Here is a 19,155-nt window from a genome sequence, read left to right as displayed (position 1 = left end):
TTAAAAAATACATCCGCTCACGGATCAAAATCTAGTTTCACTTTATAATAGTTAAGCCCAACCTCTCAACATTTACAACTCCTTCCTCCGAAGAAAAAGTGTGGAAGATGATGGACTCCCTTCTAACTCCTTCAACTTCTTCCCATATGCAAACTCCGGCGACTACTTTCGACCACGAAGACTTCCTAAACCACATCTTTGCCTCCGCTCCATGGCCCTCGGTGGACGAAACTCATGCTCCTCAGCCTCCTCCCTCTGATGGCTTCGTGGACTCGAGGAATCAACAGATCATGATGATGCCTTTACAATCTCATCAGCAAAACGACAACGTTGATGGCTCCTCCGCCCATGCTCTTTACAATGGCTTCGCCGCCACCAGATCTCTTCCTTTCCACATCCCTCAGGTAATAAACCTAAACAAATCTCTCTCTCTCTCGCTCTCTAGGTTTCGATCTTGATGGATTTTTTTTTTGGGCAACCGATCTTGATGGATATTTATGATGAATTTAGGGGTCGGGAGGTGGACCGATGCACCAACAAGGCCAAACGCAAAGGCAACCACAACAGCAAGCGAGTGCGTCGACAGATACTGGTGGTACTGCGGTGTCTCCGTCCCATAGTAGGACTAAAGTCCGAGCTAGGAGAGGTCAAGCTACTGATCCTCACAGTATCGCCGAGAGGGTTCGAACTATTTTTTAATCATTTTTTATCCTGAATGTTTTTCGTTGCATTAACTCGTATCTGTTACCGAGAAAGGCGTAGACATTTTTAATTTTGAGAAGAAAAGTTTAAATCTTTTTTACTATTTTCTGAAAATTGTTTTATGGGGCAGTTACGGAGAGAGAGAATTGCGGAGAGAATGAAAGCTCTTCAAGAACTTGTTCCTAACGGCAATAAGGTATTTTATTTAATTCATTTTCAGGTTGTTTTTATATATTAAAGATAATCGATCATTTAAAATCTAATTCCCTACTCTGATTGAATATGCATTGATCCAATATCATTATTATGGAAAAATACAATTTATCCCAATATGGGGGTTTAGCAAGTAAAATTAGTTTTTTTTTTTTTGTTTTTTCATTCTAATATAATTGGTGGTTTACACTCTAAATATAAAAATATCAGTCAAATGATTAAACACTGATCAGATTATTAATTAGGCTACAATAACAAAGCTAATTAATGCAGTAATAAATGTGTTAGGATCTCAGTTCTGACAGATTGTTTTTTGTGTATTTACATAAATAATAATTGGCAGACAGACAAGGCATCGATGCTCGATGAGATTATAGATTATGTTAAGTTCTTACAACTCCAAGTCAAGGTGAATCTCTCTTTTATATTTCTCTTACACTCATAATTTCATTTGGTTTCATAGAACAAGATATAATCTTTTTTTTTTTAGAAACTAAATTTACGATTTACATACTCACTTCAGTATTGATGGAAGATTCTTTCTTTGTCTAGTAGTAGTTGACATATTAGACAAAAAGAAAAGCTGACGTATTTACACTATTTACATAGCAGTTAATCAAATATGGGCCTCTGCAACTAAAATTCCTTATGCTCCCTCTCCTTTAATTATTATTCTAGTTTGTCATCTACACGTCTTGCTTAATGTATACAGTATAACCTTTATTATTAATCTTCAATAAATTAATAAATTATTTAAATTAATAAATTTTACCGGTTCTAATTTGGACATGTTCAAAATTTGACATAAATCGATAAAATAACAAGATAATAATTTTTTAGAAAATTCTGTGTAAATATATGATTCCATTATAATTATAAATTATAAATTTATATTTATACATATTTTATATAAGTAAAAAACTTATTATTATATTTTATTCTTTTATAATCACGTTGAAATTATCTTTATATTTTCTTAACAATTAATATATTTTTGATGAGATTTAGTAATATTATATCTAAAACTACATTTAAGTTATATGCAATATATATTATATACACCAAATATTTTAATAATTTAATATAAATTTCAAATTTCAAATAATATCACTTAATTTTTATACACTAAAATCAAATATTTTTCTTATCGTAAAATAAATATATCTTAAAATAAAATATCTAAATAAAAAACTTTTGTAAATTAATATTTCTATAAATTAATAAAATTTTAAATTCCTAACATTATTAATTTATAGTGGTTCTACTGTATTTCTTTAGATTAAATAATAGTGAGTCGGTGTACTAATCCGGTTTTGAATTAAATTATTGCGTTTTAGGTTCTGAGCATGAGCAGATTAGGTGGTGCTGCTTATGTTTCTTCTCAAATCTCTGAGGTAATTAATTTCACTACAGCTCCTCCTTTCAAAATATCTAGTAATTAGCATCCAAGTTAATGGAGATAATTAAGAAATATATCATATAAATTTTGCCTAACAGTGCATTTCTCATATAGTTAGATATGTTCTGCGTTGCGTATATTTTTGTGAAAAATAGATAAGTCTTGCAAGAAGTTCAAAACAGCGAAAAGACTAAAGAGAAAACATGCGTGCCAACTATAACTACTTAGGGTTTAACCTTTTTGTCTTTGTCTTTATCTTTTAATTTTATTTTGAAATGTCTTTATTTATATTTTTTCAGGCAGGTGGGTCCCACGAGAGCGCGTCATCCGCCGTCGCCGGGGGTAACCAGCCTACCGGAAACTCCAACGACGGCTTGACGATGACGGAGCATCAAGTGGCGAAGCTAATGGAAGAAGACATGGGCTCGGCGATGCAATACCTTCAAGGAAAAGGTCTTTGTCTCATGCCTATATCTTTAGCCACTGCCATCTCAACCGCCACGAGCCACACGCGTAACTCTTTGATCCCTGGAGCTGCCGATGTCGGAGGTAGCCCTTCTTCTTCCAATCTATCCGGCAAGACCGTACAGACAATGAACACGTTGAAGTTAAATAGCAACGGTAACGGCATGCCTGAGGGATCGTCGTCTATCGCCGTCAAAGAGGCGGTAACCATTTCGAAGCCGTGATAACCATTCTCTTTTTCACTTTTGGGGTTATGCAAAGAGATACCAAAACAAAACATAAAAAGTGGGTGTTTTTTTGATGTGTACTCTCTCAACGATGCCATATTTCTCGTAGAGTTTTGGTTCTTTTACTTTTCTTTTTTTTTTTTGCTAAAATTTTTGGTTCTTTTACTTGCTACTACAAAACCACATTACATTTTCCCCTTTAAATATACCTATGTTTTATATAATAAAGTCGGTTAACGTAAACTACAATTGTCAAATATTATAAATAACATAACTACATGATCTGATTGGTTTGTGTCAAACAAAGAACAAAGAACTTATGTTCAAAAATATATGCAAAAATTAGAGTTTTAAGCGAACGATAGTTTAGGAAAATATATATGAGGTTAAATGAATTTTAGTATCAACAAATTCAAAGGGTTCAGGATTGAATCTCATACGGCCGGCGGCTCAGGTTGATGATGATTAAATGTGGATCCTCATAAAACATGTAGAATTATCGGTTGTAATATCGTTTATGATTCTTCTAATTTGTAATAGTATATTTGACAAAATAAAAAATGATGTAAAAGTGAGTTTGAATACATAAAGTATGAATTAGTTAGTTTCCTCCTCCTGTGGTGCTTTTTTACCAAAACTCATGCGTTATAGGAGACTCTCTATAACAATATAAGTAGGAAATTATGATGTTGCATATCCTTTTTAACACTGGATAATTATGATATTATAAATTATGAAAAATATTATTTTACGTTCAACGATTCTAGCTTTGTTATATATGAGGGTTCACGTCTAACTGTATCACATTAGCCGTCCTATGAAATTTACGTTTAACGATATTCCTTTCACCATGCTACATATTTCTTTTTGTTTTTGTTTTTAATTTATTAGAAGGTTTGGTCCGAAGCTCTAATATTCCAAAACCCGAAACTACATCATATAATATTAGTTTTGTCCGAAGGAGATTATTCAAACTGAGAACCTTTGACACAATGACCAGAATTCTTTCTAATTGAACTAATGATCTATGGTAATGCTACAGATCTCAAAATCAATACATCCTGACGTATATCTTTATTGCTATTTGACATAGATTATGGTTTCCAAGTAACAACCGTAAAGTTAAACTGTTCTTAGCAAACAAAAAAAGGAAGGCCAATATTCTTCAGCTGAAACATACAAGCAGAAAAACAAATATAATCAAAACATTGTATATATCTGTAAAGAGAAATATGTAACTAATAAAACTTACATGTAGATAATTATGTTGTATATCTTTGTTGTAACCAAGCTTGGAAAACAAAACAAGGAAGGCTTGGCCGGATACTATTCTTCAGCTGAAACATGCAAGAAGAAAAACAAATATGATTAGAACATTGTATTTTGGAAGAGAAATACGTAACCAAAATTTACATTTAGATTACAAAGAAATGAATATGAAATCTGAGAATATATAAAAATTAATGTTTCATAAATCATTAAGTGGCAGCTAAGCCTTTTTATAAGAGATTGTTGATTAGACGGATGTCTAAATTAATTCTTTTAGCATAAAAAAATTATTTAGTCAAAGTCAGATTTTCAGATTAAGCGTACTCCTAAACCGATTTAAGAACACTGGTAAAAATACTCATATAGTGAATATAATACACAAATGACAAACGATTCGGCTAAACTAATTATAGGTGGTGTTAAGAAATTCACATAAATTAAAAATAATATTTATATCCAAAATATTTTTTTTACTTTATATATATTAAGGATATTTGAAAGATTGAGTGAATAATTATAATATTTTAAAATTAATAATTACAGAATTATCTAATTTAGTTTGTGAATAATTATTTACTTTTTAAAAAGTTTGTTTCCTTCATATAATATTATACATATCTTTTGTTTCGTTTTTGAAAGATTTTTTTTTTTAAATTCCAAATTTGTTTAAATTTCTATCTTTATGTTAATATTAGTGGTAAAATTTTTTAATATTTAATTTTAGTTGATATACTTAATATATACGTCTACAATCATGCCAATTACTTGACACCACGTATGACCTTATGTTATTTACTTACTTCTTACGTAATAAGATAAGGTTGTAATAAACACTACATTTGACTTCCGGGTTACCAAAATAGCACGAGGGGAAGAAACCCTCCTCTTCATCAATAGCTACTTCTCGACCTTTTTTTTTTTTGTTTAAGGAGAGATCTTGTCTGACTTCTAAGGCTCTAAGACTTTTGGTCCAGTTTGTTTGGTACGTAAAACTAGGTTCTCTTTTTATCTTTTAGTATTGGATTTGATACGATGTTTTCATTGTTTAATGGCAAATCTCATTTTTGTAGTAAATTCGGATCGGTTTTGGATCGTAGAGTGTTAAGATATAAACCATCTGTGCACGATATGTTTACAATTTTAGCAAAACCCTAAGAATTCTATTTACTTATCTTTTCAGATTCTTGAATCGCAGCTTTGCATCAACAACCATGCTACAATCTGCAATGAAAAAGAAGACATCATCATCATCATCATCCGTTTCCATGATGCCAGACTGGTCTCGTCTGCCAGAGGAGCTACTGCACATTATATCCGAGAATGTGGAGGACTGTTTCGATATTGTTCATGCTCGTTCTGTTTCCAACTCGTGGCGATCCACATTTTCCTTTCCTTGCATGTTACGCCGCCAAAGTAACTCTCTTCCTTCCTTCGTCAACTTCCCTAGCGAAAGCAAAGACTTGTGCACCCTTGAGAAGATCCCTTTGTTCCTCTTTCGAGTCCAAACTCCTCCTCCTGCCTCGGCTTCTGAGTATTTGCTAGGAGGGATAGGCCGAGATGAGTCAGAGGATCTGACAGAGCTTCCATCTCCTGTTCAGTGTTCAGTGAAAGTGAAGATCCCAGGATACGAGCCAACTTTTATGAACATGCGTGACGGCCAGATCTTCCCTCTTGGCCATCAGTACAGAATCAGTTGTGATTCTAAAGACTACAGAAGCGTAGCTTTTCTTCAGCTAAACCAGGAGGGAAGAGAAGAATTCATTGTGCTTCTCGGCTTCAGTAGCTTTTTTTTGGCGTTAAGAAGTTATGAAATGAAGTGGAAGCTGGTTATGGAATTCAGAACTCCTTTATCTGACGATATAGTAACTTTCAGACGCAGGTTTTATGTAACCGTTCGTGATACGAGTTTGACTAAGATCTATACTTTCAGGATGGATCCTTTCTCGTTGCGCATGACTCGCTTGATGCCCCTGAATAATGTGGGCTCGCTAAAATATCTGGTGCCATGTGGCAATGATGACGAACTTTTCATGGTTGAGAAATTCCTCTCTTTTTATAATAATGTAATAGATTTTTCTCGGTTCACATGCAAAGTGAGTAGGCTACAAGAGGAGACTGGTATATGGGTTGAGGTCAGTGACTTAGGAGACCGCGTGTTGTTTATTGGACGCTTTGGAAATGTCTCATGCTCGGCTAAGGAGCTTCCTGATGGTTGTGGTGTAAGTGGGAACTCAATTCTGTTCACAAATGAGCTAGACAATGGAACATACGTCTACAAATATGGAGTGGATACAGGAAGAGAGGCAGATGATCTCAACTGTTGGAATTTCTCAGGAGAGAATCGTGTGACTATCCTCAGTACATCTCCCGTGGTGAGTTTCCGTGTTGAACACTAAGCGGGTAGAAATTTTACATTGGACTTCGTCATATGTTGGTGTTGTTTTTTATTTGTTGAAAACAATGTTTTTTTTATTGGACTTAGTCATCTGTTGGTTTTGTTTTTAATAATTAAGGTTAACTTTTTCATGATTCTTGTTTTAGTATATTTTACTATTTTAGTTCTAAACGTTAGGGCAGGACGTCGATACTTGTTACTTGGTTTATATGTGCTACTTGATTTGTACCCTTGAAAAATTAAGTGTTCGGCGTTGTTAATTCAAGAAACAAGTCCACAAAGTTTAATATATGCAAAAATAAATCAAGTATCACGACTTTTTCAAATAATCGGCCCGTTATTTGTTTTAGGGACATTTGCTAAAACCAACCCAAATATTCAAGTCAAATGTAAAAGTGTACCCCACTTTCAGTCAAATGCAAAACCAACCTAAAAGAGTAGTGAAAGTACTATTTCACCCTTATGACCAAACAAAAAACATAAATGTATTTTACGTTTCTATCCTTTGGAAGTCTACACGTAATAAAAGAAGTCTACATATATATAGACTTCCTACGAAGTCTACTTTATAGACTTGTTTTGTAGTCTACACTCTAATTTGGTCTACTAATTTAATTTTGAAAATGTATAAAAATAATTATTGTGATATTTTTAATTAATCATCAATATAATGGATAATATGAAGTAAATAAATTAAAATTTCATATAATCGAACAATTTTGAAGAATATATACTAATTTGGTTATCATGTGCTAGACTATGTTCATAGTTTAGAAACAAAAGGTTCTAACATGTTATGTCTTTTAGTAGTTGATTTCATAGGGTTAGATTTTAGATTTTGTTTTTTTTTTGTTTTATTAACTTAAATCTGCATATTAATGTTTAGTAGTTTATATTTTGTATAAATGAGACTTTTTGATTATCAAGCAAAACATTTAGGGTTTGATATTTGTGGTTTAGGGTTTCGTAGACCTACAATAAAGTCTATTTATCTGAAGACGTCTTTTTCAGTCTATATTTTTCAATTTGTTTTACAAAAAATCATTATATTTAAACTAAGTTAAGTTCCTTAAGAATAAAAAAGTGAAATCATATACTATAACTATTAAAAAATAAAGAAATAAATTTAATAAATCATATATTAAAATTATTAAAATAATAAAGAATAAACAACAATAATTAAATTATTATAGTAGACTTCCAAAAAGGTCTACTATGTTATAGTAAGATCTACTCCAAAATTTTAATTTTAGTAGACTTCAAACGAAGTCTACAGTATCGTAAATTTTAACCTAGTTACATTTTTGTCTCCCTATATAAACAAAATTTATTCAATCTCTCTCTAAAGTGGCTGCACAAGTTCTTAAAACTCTCTCCCTTCTCTCTAAAACTTTCTCTCTTCTCTCTAAAATTCTCTCAATTGTTTCTAAATCTCTCTCATTATCTTCTTTCTCTCTAAAATTTTCTCAAGTCTTTCTCACAATATTTTCTTGTCATTTTAGATATTATGATTCATGGTTTTCATCTTCTCCTTTAAAAAATGTAAGTTTTAGATCTATAGATTTTAAATGTGTATTTTATGTTTATTTCTCACAATATTATCTTTTTTTGGTAGGTATTATCACTCATGGATTTCATCATCTCCTCTAAAAATGTAAGTTTTAGATTAATAGATTTTAAATATGTATTTACATGTTTATATTCAAATAAATTTATAGATCAAGCTCTCTACATTAATTTGCTACTAGTTTACCTTATAAATTATATTATGTAAAGTATTTTCAGATTTAAAATTATTTTCACATTTCAAAATATATAGATTTTTTCAGATCTGAAAATTATCAGACAGTGTAGACTTCTAAAGAAGTTTACTAAAGCTTGCAGACTTCATATGAAGTTTACTAAACCATAAAGTTTAAGCAGACTTCATTGGAAGTCTACAAAAATATGACTTTAATTTTTTTTCTATGTTTTTTAATAATTTTATCTTATTTTGCAGGTATTTTCTTCCATAGTTGTTCTCTTCTCCTCCTAGAAATGTAAGGTTTACATCTATAGATTTAAAATATGTGTTCTAGTATTTATATTCAAATAAAGTTACATATTAAAATTCATATTAATATGTCTTTAATTTATAACTATTTTGTCTATTAAATCATATTTTTAAAAGTTTTTTAGATTTAAACTTATTTCATATTTTTAATGTATTATTTTTCAGATCTATTTTTTTTGATAGAGTAGACTTCATTTGAAATCTACTTAAAACTTACGGCTGGTAGACTTCAAATGAAGTCTACTAGCCTTGAATTTTAAGCAAATTTCATTAGAAGTTTACTCAAATATGATTTTAATTTTTATCTTATTTTTTAAAATTTTATTTTATTTTGCAGGTATTCTCTTCCAATATTTTCAAATCATCTTCCCAAAAATGTAAGCTTTCCATATATTCATTATAAGATATTTTGTGTTTATAATGAACTAAATTTATAGATTCATACATTATCTTTTTGCTTTGTTACAAGGATGACAAAAAACCATTTTTGAAATATTTTCCAGAACAAAGTATTTTCAAATTTTCTAAATGCACACTTTTAAATATGAAAATTTTCCATTAGTGTAGACTTCAACTAAAGTCTACTAAACAATAACTTTACGTAGACTTAATAAAAAGTCTACTAAAATATGATTTTATTTTTTATCTTATGTTTTTCTCATAACTCTATCTTATTTGGCAGGTACTTTTTCCAAGACTTTATTTGAAGCATCAAGATTATGAAAAATCAAACATACTCAAGAATAATTTTTAATATATTGCTCTGTAATAACTTTCATAATAAAATATTAATTTTTAAATAATTTTTTAATGCATAATCTATAAACATTGTATTCATTTTTAGTTGTTTTCACTTGTATGATATTATTAATTTTTTGTTAGATATCAATTTTTTCACAAGATCTAACCAACCAAACAAGTAAAACCACCATAAGCTAAAATAATAACTAACACACATGTGAGAAGAAGAAAATCTATACAAAATTTTCCCAAAAATTTTCAAGAATAATACTAATCAAAACAATTTGCAATAAGTATCAAGTGTATAATTATAACACATTAAATTGTGAAATTCATCCAAGACCATTAAAATTTTACTAACATACACTGTAAAATAATTAAATCATGAAAAAATATGATGAATAATACACAAATACACTTTTAATAGAATTTACGACGTAGACTTCAACTGCAGTCTACATTTGTAGATTTACAAAAACGTCTACACTTATTATTTAACATATAGTCAATCCAAATTTTTTTAGTGTATTGGCGCAGGCTTGATACACAAAGGCGTACAAAGTGTGTCTTAGATAACTCGATCAAGTTCCGTACTTGTCGATTATTCGTGACAGGCATAAGAGGAGTATATTCCTATTCGGAGTCATTTGTTTTAAATGATGTTTGGTAAGGAATAGGTTAGCACCATCTTCTCAATTTTGTTGTCCAGATCATAATCTTCTTGTGTCATTTCAAGAAGTTTACCATGTGTACAGCCATCATGCACAAGGAACATTCTTCAACCTTTCCGATTCTTCATCTTTTTCGAATATTTTGTCACCCAAAATGTCTTTGGCCCATACTTCACACTCGCTCTAAGTTTCCAACCACATCCTTGAACACGACACTTAGCCACATACAGAGTTTTTGTTGTCTTATATGCTGAAAATGTAAAATTATATTCCACAGTCACCGACTTCAGCTTTGAAACAAGCTCAGCCTTACTAGCAAAACTATAAACGAAGACTTAGAAATACGTCTACAATTATTAGCTAACAACATTGTCAAATCAAATGAATTATACCTTCATAATTATAAAAAAAAATTATTTTCAAAATCACTCAAACCCATTAGGATTAACTAACACACACTGTCAAACAAAAAAACTAGAAAAAATTTAATGAATAATACACAAATTCACATTTTTATAGATTTTTCTATGAAGACTTAATATTTAGTCTCTGAAGATGTTGACGTTCTTTTCAGTTTACAGACGTAGACTGTCAAATAGGTCTACTCTTTGGGTTGGTTTTTGCAATTGACCATTTTACGGGTTGCTTTCTATAGTTGAATAAAAGTTGTAATTTTGTACATGTAGACTTTCATTTCAGTCTACAATTTAAAAAGGTTACTTTTTGCAATTGACCAGAATTCATCCAAGATTTGACTTTCAGAACTAGACTTCATATGCAGTCTACATGTTTGAATTTTTTTGAAAGAGGTTAGTTTTGCAATTGACCAAGTTTGACTTCAAATCAGTAGATTAAAATGAACGTCTACGGGTGTGTAGACTTCTTGTGAAGTCTACTCTCAAATCCGACGGGTTGGTTTTGCATTTGACCAAAATAAAAAAGTAGACTTTATACGCAGTCTACATTTTTTTTTTAAGATAAGAAGACTGCATATGAAGTCTACAATTTAATAAATTTTTGATTGCTTTTTAAACTTTTTGGTCAAACACAAAACTAACCTATTCCACGAAGTCAAAGTTTGGTCAAATGCAAAACTGACCTTTTATAGACTTTGTTGGCAGTCTACATTTTGTAGACTTCCGTTGAAGTCTATTTTGAAAAGTCAAAAGTTCGGTCAAATGAAAAACTAACCTCTTTTAGGTAGACGTCTTAGTAAGTCTACCGAAAGTTTTATTTTTGTTGTCAAAGGTAAAGACGGAGACTACTGGGGAAGTCTGCGTTAGAAAAAAAATTTGTCTGCTCAATTGCAAAACTAACCCGTGCGTTGACAAATAGACTGCATCGTAAGTCTCCACGGAGGCGTAGACATACAAAACAGTCTACCGTCGCGACACAGATCTGAAAAAGAACGAAAACCATGTAAATAGTTACATTTTTCATGTGTAAAGCTTGTTTCCAACCTTTTCAACCGTCCAAACTCCAAATATGAGCAAAAAGAAGCATCTTTAACGATTCACTAATGAAGAAACTCGAAAATATGAAGTTTGTGATTATGAAAATGATAGTTATGAGAGTTTTTTAGATGGAAATGTAGAGGAGATGAGAGAAAATGAAGTTTTTTGGGTTATAATGAGAAAAAAAGTGGTTGAAAATTGAATTCTAGAGCTTTAGAGCTCAAAAATGGTGGTTCATGGTGGTTGGAAAAATTGATGATGATGGCATTTTTGTAAATAAGAAGAAATGGTTAGGGTGTATTTGATTTTTTGTTAATTTCGAAATTAATAAAAAAATAAATAAAAATGGCAATTTTGTGAATAATTCAAAAACATAAGGATAGTATGGAAATTTTATTGATGAATAGTATGGACAAAAAAAAAAGGGTTGGTTTTGGATTTGACTTGAAAATATGGGTTGGTTTTGAAAAACACCCTTTGTTTTATTAGTTGGCGTTGTTGTTGGCTCTAAAAATATGTATTACCCATTAAAATAATTTTTTTACTACTGCACTGTAATAAAAATCAAAAAGAATATTAGTTTTAGATATTTAATGACACACTACAGAAGATTACTTGAACGAACTAGATAGAGTAGCAAGTATATGAAAATAAAAGTATTTATTCCAAATTTAAATATACTTATAAGTTTTGGTACATTTCATATTAAAATTTTAAATTAAAATATCAAATATTACCAAACAACTTCCAAATATTTTAAAATATAGACAAGTGCTTGACTAACAAAGTACTTGATTGGCTCTAGTACAAATACAAGCCACTAAAGTATCTATCTTATTAAAATAAAAGTATCTTTAGAAAGTGTTTGGAAATATGTTTAGGAGTAATCAAAAGAATATAATATTGTTTGTAAATATGGGTAGCAGTATATTAAGAAAAATAATAATAAACTTATGTTATTAAAAAAAATTGGAAGTTCATTATGTTATGAGAAACTATATATCTAGACCAACTTTAAAATATATGAAATTACCCCAATCTAATTACCTAAAAACATATTTTGTCTAAAATAGTCATAAAACAAAATTTAAACTTTATATACATATTTCAAACAAAATATTAATTTAAAATTGTTTTATATCAAAAATTGATCAAAATATACATCTATTCAAAAATTGATTTTTACTAAACTATTATCCAACAAAACATTATAAAATTGCTTTAAATATATATAAGAAAAATATAATACAAACCCCAATTTCAAACACCAACTTAAATATGGTTTTAAATTTCACATTAATTTTTTAAAATATAATATATATAATTATTTATATGATGATACATATAAAATACTATTAATTATATAATGGTACATATAAAATATGATTAATTATATAATGACACATATGTGATATATAATCGTGACATGAAAAATAATTAGCAACCTATTTTGAAAAATATAATATATTATACTTATAAGAAAAACAAAATAACATTTAATAAAAAATAATAATATAACACTATCTACTTACAACAAATATATATTTATATAAAATATAAAGTAAACACCCGTGCGGGTGCACATGTCATAATCTAGTACTATTTAAATGCAAAATTCCGATTTGTGACCCAGCCTACTAAACGCCCCCCCCCCCCCCTCCACATCGCCCGATCTTGTCAACAAAGTTGGAGATGTTAGTAAATAGATGATGTAAAAATGAGTTGAGTACATAAAGTATGAATTAGTTAGTTTCCTCCTCTTGTGTTCTGATTTTTACCAAAAACTCATGCGTTCCAGACGACTTTCAACATAAGTAGGCAATATATTATATATTCTTTTTTTTACATTGGATAATTATGTAGAATTATTGTTTTACATCTGACAATTCTATCTATCTTATGAAGGTTCACTTTGAATGTATCACATGAGTTGTCCTATGAAATTCACGTTTATTGATACTTTTTGTGTTTTTACTGTAGGTCTCTTTTAAGCATTTTCTCCATTAATTTTCATAATAATGTCTTTTATAGAACTCGGAACCGAAACTTCATGGTGTATATCTTTGTTGCTATTTAACTTAGTTTATGGTGGTCAAGTAACAACTGCAAAGTTAAAACCATTCTTAGCAAACAAAAAAGAAAAGCCGGATATTATTCTTCAGCTGAAACATGCAAGAAGGAAAACAAATATAATCAAAACATTGTATATATCTGCGAAAAGAAATATGTAACCAAAACTTACATGTAGATAAATACGTTTTATATCTTTGTTGTAACCAAGCTTGGCAAACAAAACAAGGAAGGCCGAGCCGAACACTATTCTTCAGCTGAAAATGCAAGCAGAAAAACAAATATGATTAAAACATTGTATTTTTAAAGAGAAATATGTAACCAAAACTTATATTCAGATTACAAAGAAACAAATATGAAATCTGAGATTATATAAAATTTAATGTTTTAGAAATCAATAAGCGGAAATTAAGCGTTTTATACGATATTACTGATTAGGCAAACGTCTAAATTAATTCTTTTAGTGTAAAAAAAATCATTTCGTTCAGATTTCCTAACTAGGCGTACACGTAGACCAATTTAAGAACACTGGTAAAAATACTCATCTAGTGATTATACTACACAAATGACAAATGATTTGACTAAACTAATTATAGGTGGTGCTAAGAAATTCACATAAATTAAAAATAATATTTATTTCATAACATAATGTTTTTATTATATATATATATATATGTATATAATGATATATAAAATATTTGAGTGAATAATTATAATAATGTCAAATTAATAATTTCTGAATTATCTAATTTAGTTGGGAAATATTTATTTACTTTTCTAATAGTTTGTTTCCTTCATATAATACTTACATATCTTTTGTTTCCTTTTTGAAAGATTTTTTTTAGTTCCAAATTTGTTTAAATTTATATCTTTATGTTAATATTATATATAAAATCTAAGTGATAAAAGTTTTTAATATGTAATTTTAGTTGATAGACTTAATATATACGTCTACAATCATGCCAATAAGTTTTTTTAATATATGTTAATAAGATAAGATAACGTTGTAATAAACACTACATTTGACTTCCGGGTTACCAAATTAGTATGAAGGGAAGAAACCCTCCCCTTCATCAATATCTACTTCTCGACCTTTTTTATTTATATTACGGAGAGATCTTGTCTGACTTCTAACTTTCGAAGACTCTAAGACTTCTGGTCCAGTTTGTTTGGTACGTAAAAACTAGGTTCTCTTTTACAGTATCTCTTAGTGTTGGATTTGATACGATGTTTTCATTGTTTAATGGCAAATCTTATTGTTGTAGTAATCTCGGATCAGTTTGGGATAGTAGATTGTTATGATAAAAACCATTTGTGCTCATATACGTAAAGAAATTTAGTAAAACCCTAAGAATTCTATTTTTTTTTCCAGATTCTAGAATCTGCAACAAAATAGAAGACATCATCATCATCCGTGATGGCAGACTGGTCTCTTCTACCAGAGGAGCTACTGAACATTATATCCGAGAATGTGGAGGACTGTTTCGATATTGTTCATGCTCGTTCTGTTTCCAACTCGTGGCGATCCACATTTTCCTTTCCTTGCATGTTTCGCCGCCAAAGTTACTCTCTTCCTTCCTTCGCCAACTTCCCTAGCGAAAGCAAAGACTTGTGCACCCTTGAGAAGATCCCTTTGTTCCTCTTTCGAGTCCAAACTCCTCCTCCTGCCTCGGCTTCTGAGTATTTTCTAGGAGGGATAGGCCGAGATGAGTCGGAGGATCAGACAGAACTTCCATCTCCTATTCAGTGTTCAGTGAAAGCGAAGATCCCAGGATCTGATCCAACTTTGATGAACATGCGTGACGGCCAGATCTTCCCTCTTGGCCATCAGTACAGAATCAGTTGTGATTCTAAAGAGTACAGAAGCCTAGCTTTTCTTCCCCTACACAAGGAGGGAAGAGAAGAATTCATTGTGCTTCTCAGCTTCGGTAGATTTTTGTTGGCGTTAAGAAGTTCTGAAATGAAGTGGGAGCTGGTTATGGGATTCAAAGCTCCTTCATCTGACAATATAGTAACTTTCAGACGCAGGTTTTATGTAACCAATCATGCGGGTATGACTATGATATATACTTTCAGTATCGATCCTCTCTTGCACCTGACTGACGTGATGCCCCTGAATCATACGTGCTCGCTAGTATATCTGGTGCCATGTGGCAATGATGACGAACTTTTCCTGGTTGAGAAATTCGGCTCTTATTCTAGGGTATCAAATTTGTGTCGGTGGACATGCAAAGTGAGTAGGCTACATGAGGAAAGTGATCTATGGGTTGAGGTCAGTGACTTAGGAGACCGTGTGTTATTTATAAGACAGCAGGGAAATGTCTCATGCTCGGCTAAGGAGCTTCCTGATGGTTGTGGTGTGAGTGGGAACTCAATTCTGTTCACAAATGAGCTAGACAATGGAACATACGTCTATAAATATGGAGTGGATACAGGAAGAGAGGAAGATGATCTCAACTGTTGGAGGTTCTCAGGAGAGAATCGTGTGACGATCCTCAGTACATCTCCCGTGGTGAATTTCCGCGTTGAACACTAAGCGGTAGAAAGTTTACATTGGACTTGGTCATCTGTTGGTGTTGTTTTTATTTCTTGAAATTGAAAACAATGTTTTCTATTGGACTTACTCATCTGTTGTTTTTTTTTATCAGTTTAAAATAATTTTTTTCATGATTCTTGTTTGGATCAAATGCTAGAATGGACTACTTGGACTCAAAATAATCTAAAAGTGACCTCTCTTTTTTTCTAATTAATTTTCATTTTCTTTAAAAATAGAAAAGGTAAGGAAAAGACCATTATCCTTATAAAAGTTGATAAAATTACCAACCCAACCATTCAAAATTTGGCCCATATAACATCATCTGGATCCGGGTCGGATTTTTCTCAAATCCTTAATTTTTTGTGCTTCTCCCTCTTTCAAAACCATCGATAGTTCAATTTTTTCCAAATTTGTCATCTCAATTTTTTTTTATATCTCGATTCTCTTCTTCAATCTGCATATTCTTCATCAACAATGATTGTTTTCTTTATCAATTATTTATTTTATTTTTGTTTTCTTCTCCATTGATGTTTCTTTCATTCCAAACTGAAATTAAAAAACAAATCTTCAGATTCTAGATTCTATCATTCTTATCTCGAATCTATCTATCATAATCATTTTTTGTCAAATCGATCAACCCATCATCTTCTTCAATCAATTTTCTACCATTCTAAACCAAATTTCATCATCAGTGTATGATATTCACGACAATGAAGAACACAAAGTATTACTGGTACAACCATTATAACTCAAACGAGTATAACTAGTACAACTAAAATGCGTATAACTGGTACAACTCGAATGTTTATTATTAGTATAACCGGTACAACTATAACACACATAATAATAAGTATAACCGGTACAATTAGAATGTGAATAATCAATACAACTTTACAATTTATTCAGACAACTTATAAGCATATCCATTTCTGTTAAATCTTTTTTTTTATTAATGATCATCTGAGATTATGTGATGTGATCAGTTGTCTTGTTAAAATACATTTCAGATATGTTTTTCAAAAATATAGTGGACAAACAAGTTAACAAACATTTAAAGTATAAGGTGGAACATAGAGCCTTATGAGATAGTGTAATAATTGCCAAAAAAACATAAAAATATAGTTAGGAAAGACATTATAAACACAAACCAATTTGGTCAATTGATTGTTTTCTTCGTATGAAAAATCAAATGGAATTTTAAAATTTCTATAATTCAGAAGTTGAACCAGTAGTACTAATATTACATGTCTAGTATATGGTTATATTTTTAGTTATATGAGTTGTACTAGTAGTAAACATTTAATATATAATGAAAATTTATTAAAAAATAACTAGTAAATAATATTAAGCCAAATATATTGCAAGAAAATATATTAATGCAAATAATACATAATTTTTTTTTTACTTTTCAAAAATATATCTAATATATTCATAGCATAATTTTAATCATAATTACATATTTCAATGGGATGATATATTTAAGTTACAATGTGATGCATACTGAAAATAATACTAAATAAAATAACAAGTAGTTGTACCAGTTTTCTAGTTGTACCGACTGTCCATAGTTGTACTAGTTTTTGAGTTATACCAGTTTGTGCATAGTTGTACTTTGGCAGTGAAATCATAAAATATTAGTTGTACCACATAATAAATACATTTACCTCAGTTGTACCACTTATTTATGTTTACATGTCTTTGCCCGGTTACAATGAAATCATCAGTTTTGTAAAATTACATTTCATGTATGTTTTCCAAAAATCATGTGGACAAACAAGTTAACGAACATTAAAAGTATAAGGTAAATCATGTAAACTTTTGAAATTGTGTAATAATTTTTATATTTTTTTCTAAAATTTCAAATTAAACTAAGAGAATCTTTATGAGTACATACCAACTGGGATATATGATTGTTTTTCTCATATGAAATACCAAATTTATTTTCTTAATTTCTGAAACGTCGAAGTTGTACCAGTTGTACCAATAATACTCGTCTAATATATAATAAAATTTATATATATTGTTTATATGTCTAGTTATAAGGGTTGTACCAATATTTTCACATCATAGCTTTGTAAAATATGTTTGATGTTTGATTATCATAAAAATATGGATAATATAGTTAATAACCTTAAAAGTATAAAATATATAATATAAAATTAAGTGTGTAATGCAATAATTTAACAAAAATTTGAAAAATCTTAAATGAAATAGATGACATTTTTGTCATCATATACCAATTATAATATTTATTTGTTTTATTTCATGCGTAAATTATAACATTTATATACCAATTATATAATTTTTTAAAATATTTAGTTGTACCAGTTATACTAGTTTTACCAACTCGAATGAGAGAATAAGATAAGAAAGATTGTGTGGATGTGAGTGGCTGAGATTAAAGAAAGAGAAGGAGATAGAATAAGACATGTGTGAAATTGTATGACCAAGATTAAAGCATAGATGTGATGATCCAATGGTTCATATTACTCTTTCATTAATGGCAAAATCTTCATTTCTCTTTAATTGGTCCATGTAGATTATTTTTGGATGTTGTAGGATTTTTTTTTGACCATTTGGTCTATAATAGATTTTTGTCCTTCTTGTTTTAGTATATTAAAGAGATCTCAAAATCATGAGAGAATTCTTTCAAAATATCTCCAAATATATAAAATTATACATTTTAATAAGATAATGCTCTAATAAATGTGCTTACACAATGAAATATGAACCTGTAAGTAGACCTTGTCAATTTTTTTTTTGTTTCATGGCTGATCTATTTTTTCCGTTATTTTTAGGGATTGACGTTTAAGTTAATTTCAAATTTATTTAGTTTTTTTTGGTGTTAAAGATTTAAATGTCATTTGGATATTTTTAAAATTTTGGTTTATGTTCTAATCGAACTTTTGTGGGTTTAACTTGAGTACATATTTAAATTTATGTAAAAATATCAACTCAAA

The 19,155-nt window shown here is 29.9% G+C and overlaps 3 protein-coding genes across 3 annotated transcripts; all 3 read left to right on the top strand.

Annotated features, from left to right (window-relative positions):
* The first annotated feature begins 17 nt into the window (after window positions 1-17).
* Window positions 18-5,382, top strand: LOC106449864 (transcription factor LRL1-like). The gene is made up of 6 exons (XM_048777690.1): window positions 18-404; window positions 511-681; window positions 833-898; window positions 1,259-1,324; window positions 2,253-2,309; window positions 2,614-5,382. Exons 1-6 carry the CDS (start codon window positions 108-110, stop codon window positions 3,001-3,003), a joined length of 1,047 nt encoding a protein of 348 aa, XP_048633647.1. The 5' UTR covers window positions 18-107; the 3' UTR covers window positions 3,004-5,382.
* Window positions 5,383-5,486: 104 nt separating this feature from the next.
* Window positions 5,487-6,671, top strand: LOC106448539 (F-box/kelch-repeat protein At1g64840-like). The gene has a single exon (XM_048777689.1). The coding sequence runs from the start codon at window positions 5,487-5,489 to the stop codon at window positions 6,669-6,671; it is 1,185 nt and encodes a 394-aa protein (XP_048633646.1).
* Window positions 6,672-13,239: 6,568 nt separating this feature from the next.
* Window positions 13,240-16,942, top strand: LOC106448542 (F-box/kelch-repeat protein At1g64840-like). The gene has a single exon (XM_048777688.1). It carries the CDS (start codon window positions 15,077-15,079, stop codon window positions 16,193-16,195), a length of 1,119 nt encoding a protein of 372 aa, XP_048633645.1. The 5' UTR covers window positions 13,240-15,076; the 3' UTR covers window positions 16,196-16,942.
* Window positions 16,943-19,155: the final 2,213 nt, after the last annotated feature.

Source organism: Brassica napus, chromosome A4, assembly GCF_020379485.1.
Source record: "Brassica napus cultivar Da-Ae chromosome A4, Da-Ae, whole genome shotgun sequence".
NCBI classification, from domain to species: Eukaryota; Viridiplantae; Streptophyta; class Magnoliopsida; order Brassicales; family Brassicaceae; genus Brassica; species Brassica napus.
Note: the sequence above shows the minus strand (reverse complement) of the source record. Positions and strands in the feature narration are given on the sequence as shown.

Coding starts and splice junctions, on each gene's coding strand:
- LOC106449864 (XM_048777690.1), top strand. CDS start 108: ATGATGGACTCCCTTCTAACTCCTTCAACTTCTTCCCATATGCAAACT. Junction 899..1,258: donor TTGTTCCTAACGGCAATAAG/GTATTTTATTTA, acceptor AATAATTGGCAG/ACAGACAAGGCATCGATGCT. Junction 2,310..2,613: donor TTTCTTCTCAAATCTCTGAG/GTAATTAATTTC, acceptor ATATTTTTTCAG/GCAGGTGGGTCCCACGAGAG.
- LOC106448539 (XM_048777689.1), top strand. CDS start 5,487: ATGCTACAATCTGCAATGAAAAAGAAGACATCATCATCATCATCATCC.
- LOC106448542 (XM_048777688.1), top strand. CDS start 15,077: ATGGCAGACTGGTCTCTTCTACCAGAGGAGCTACTGAACATTATATCC.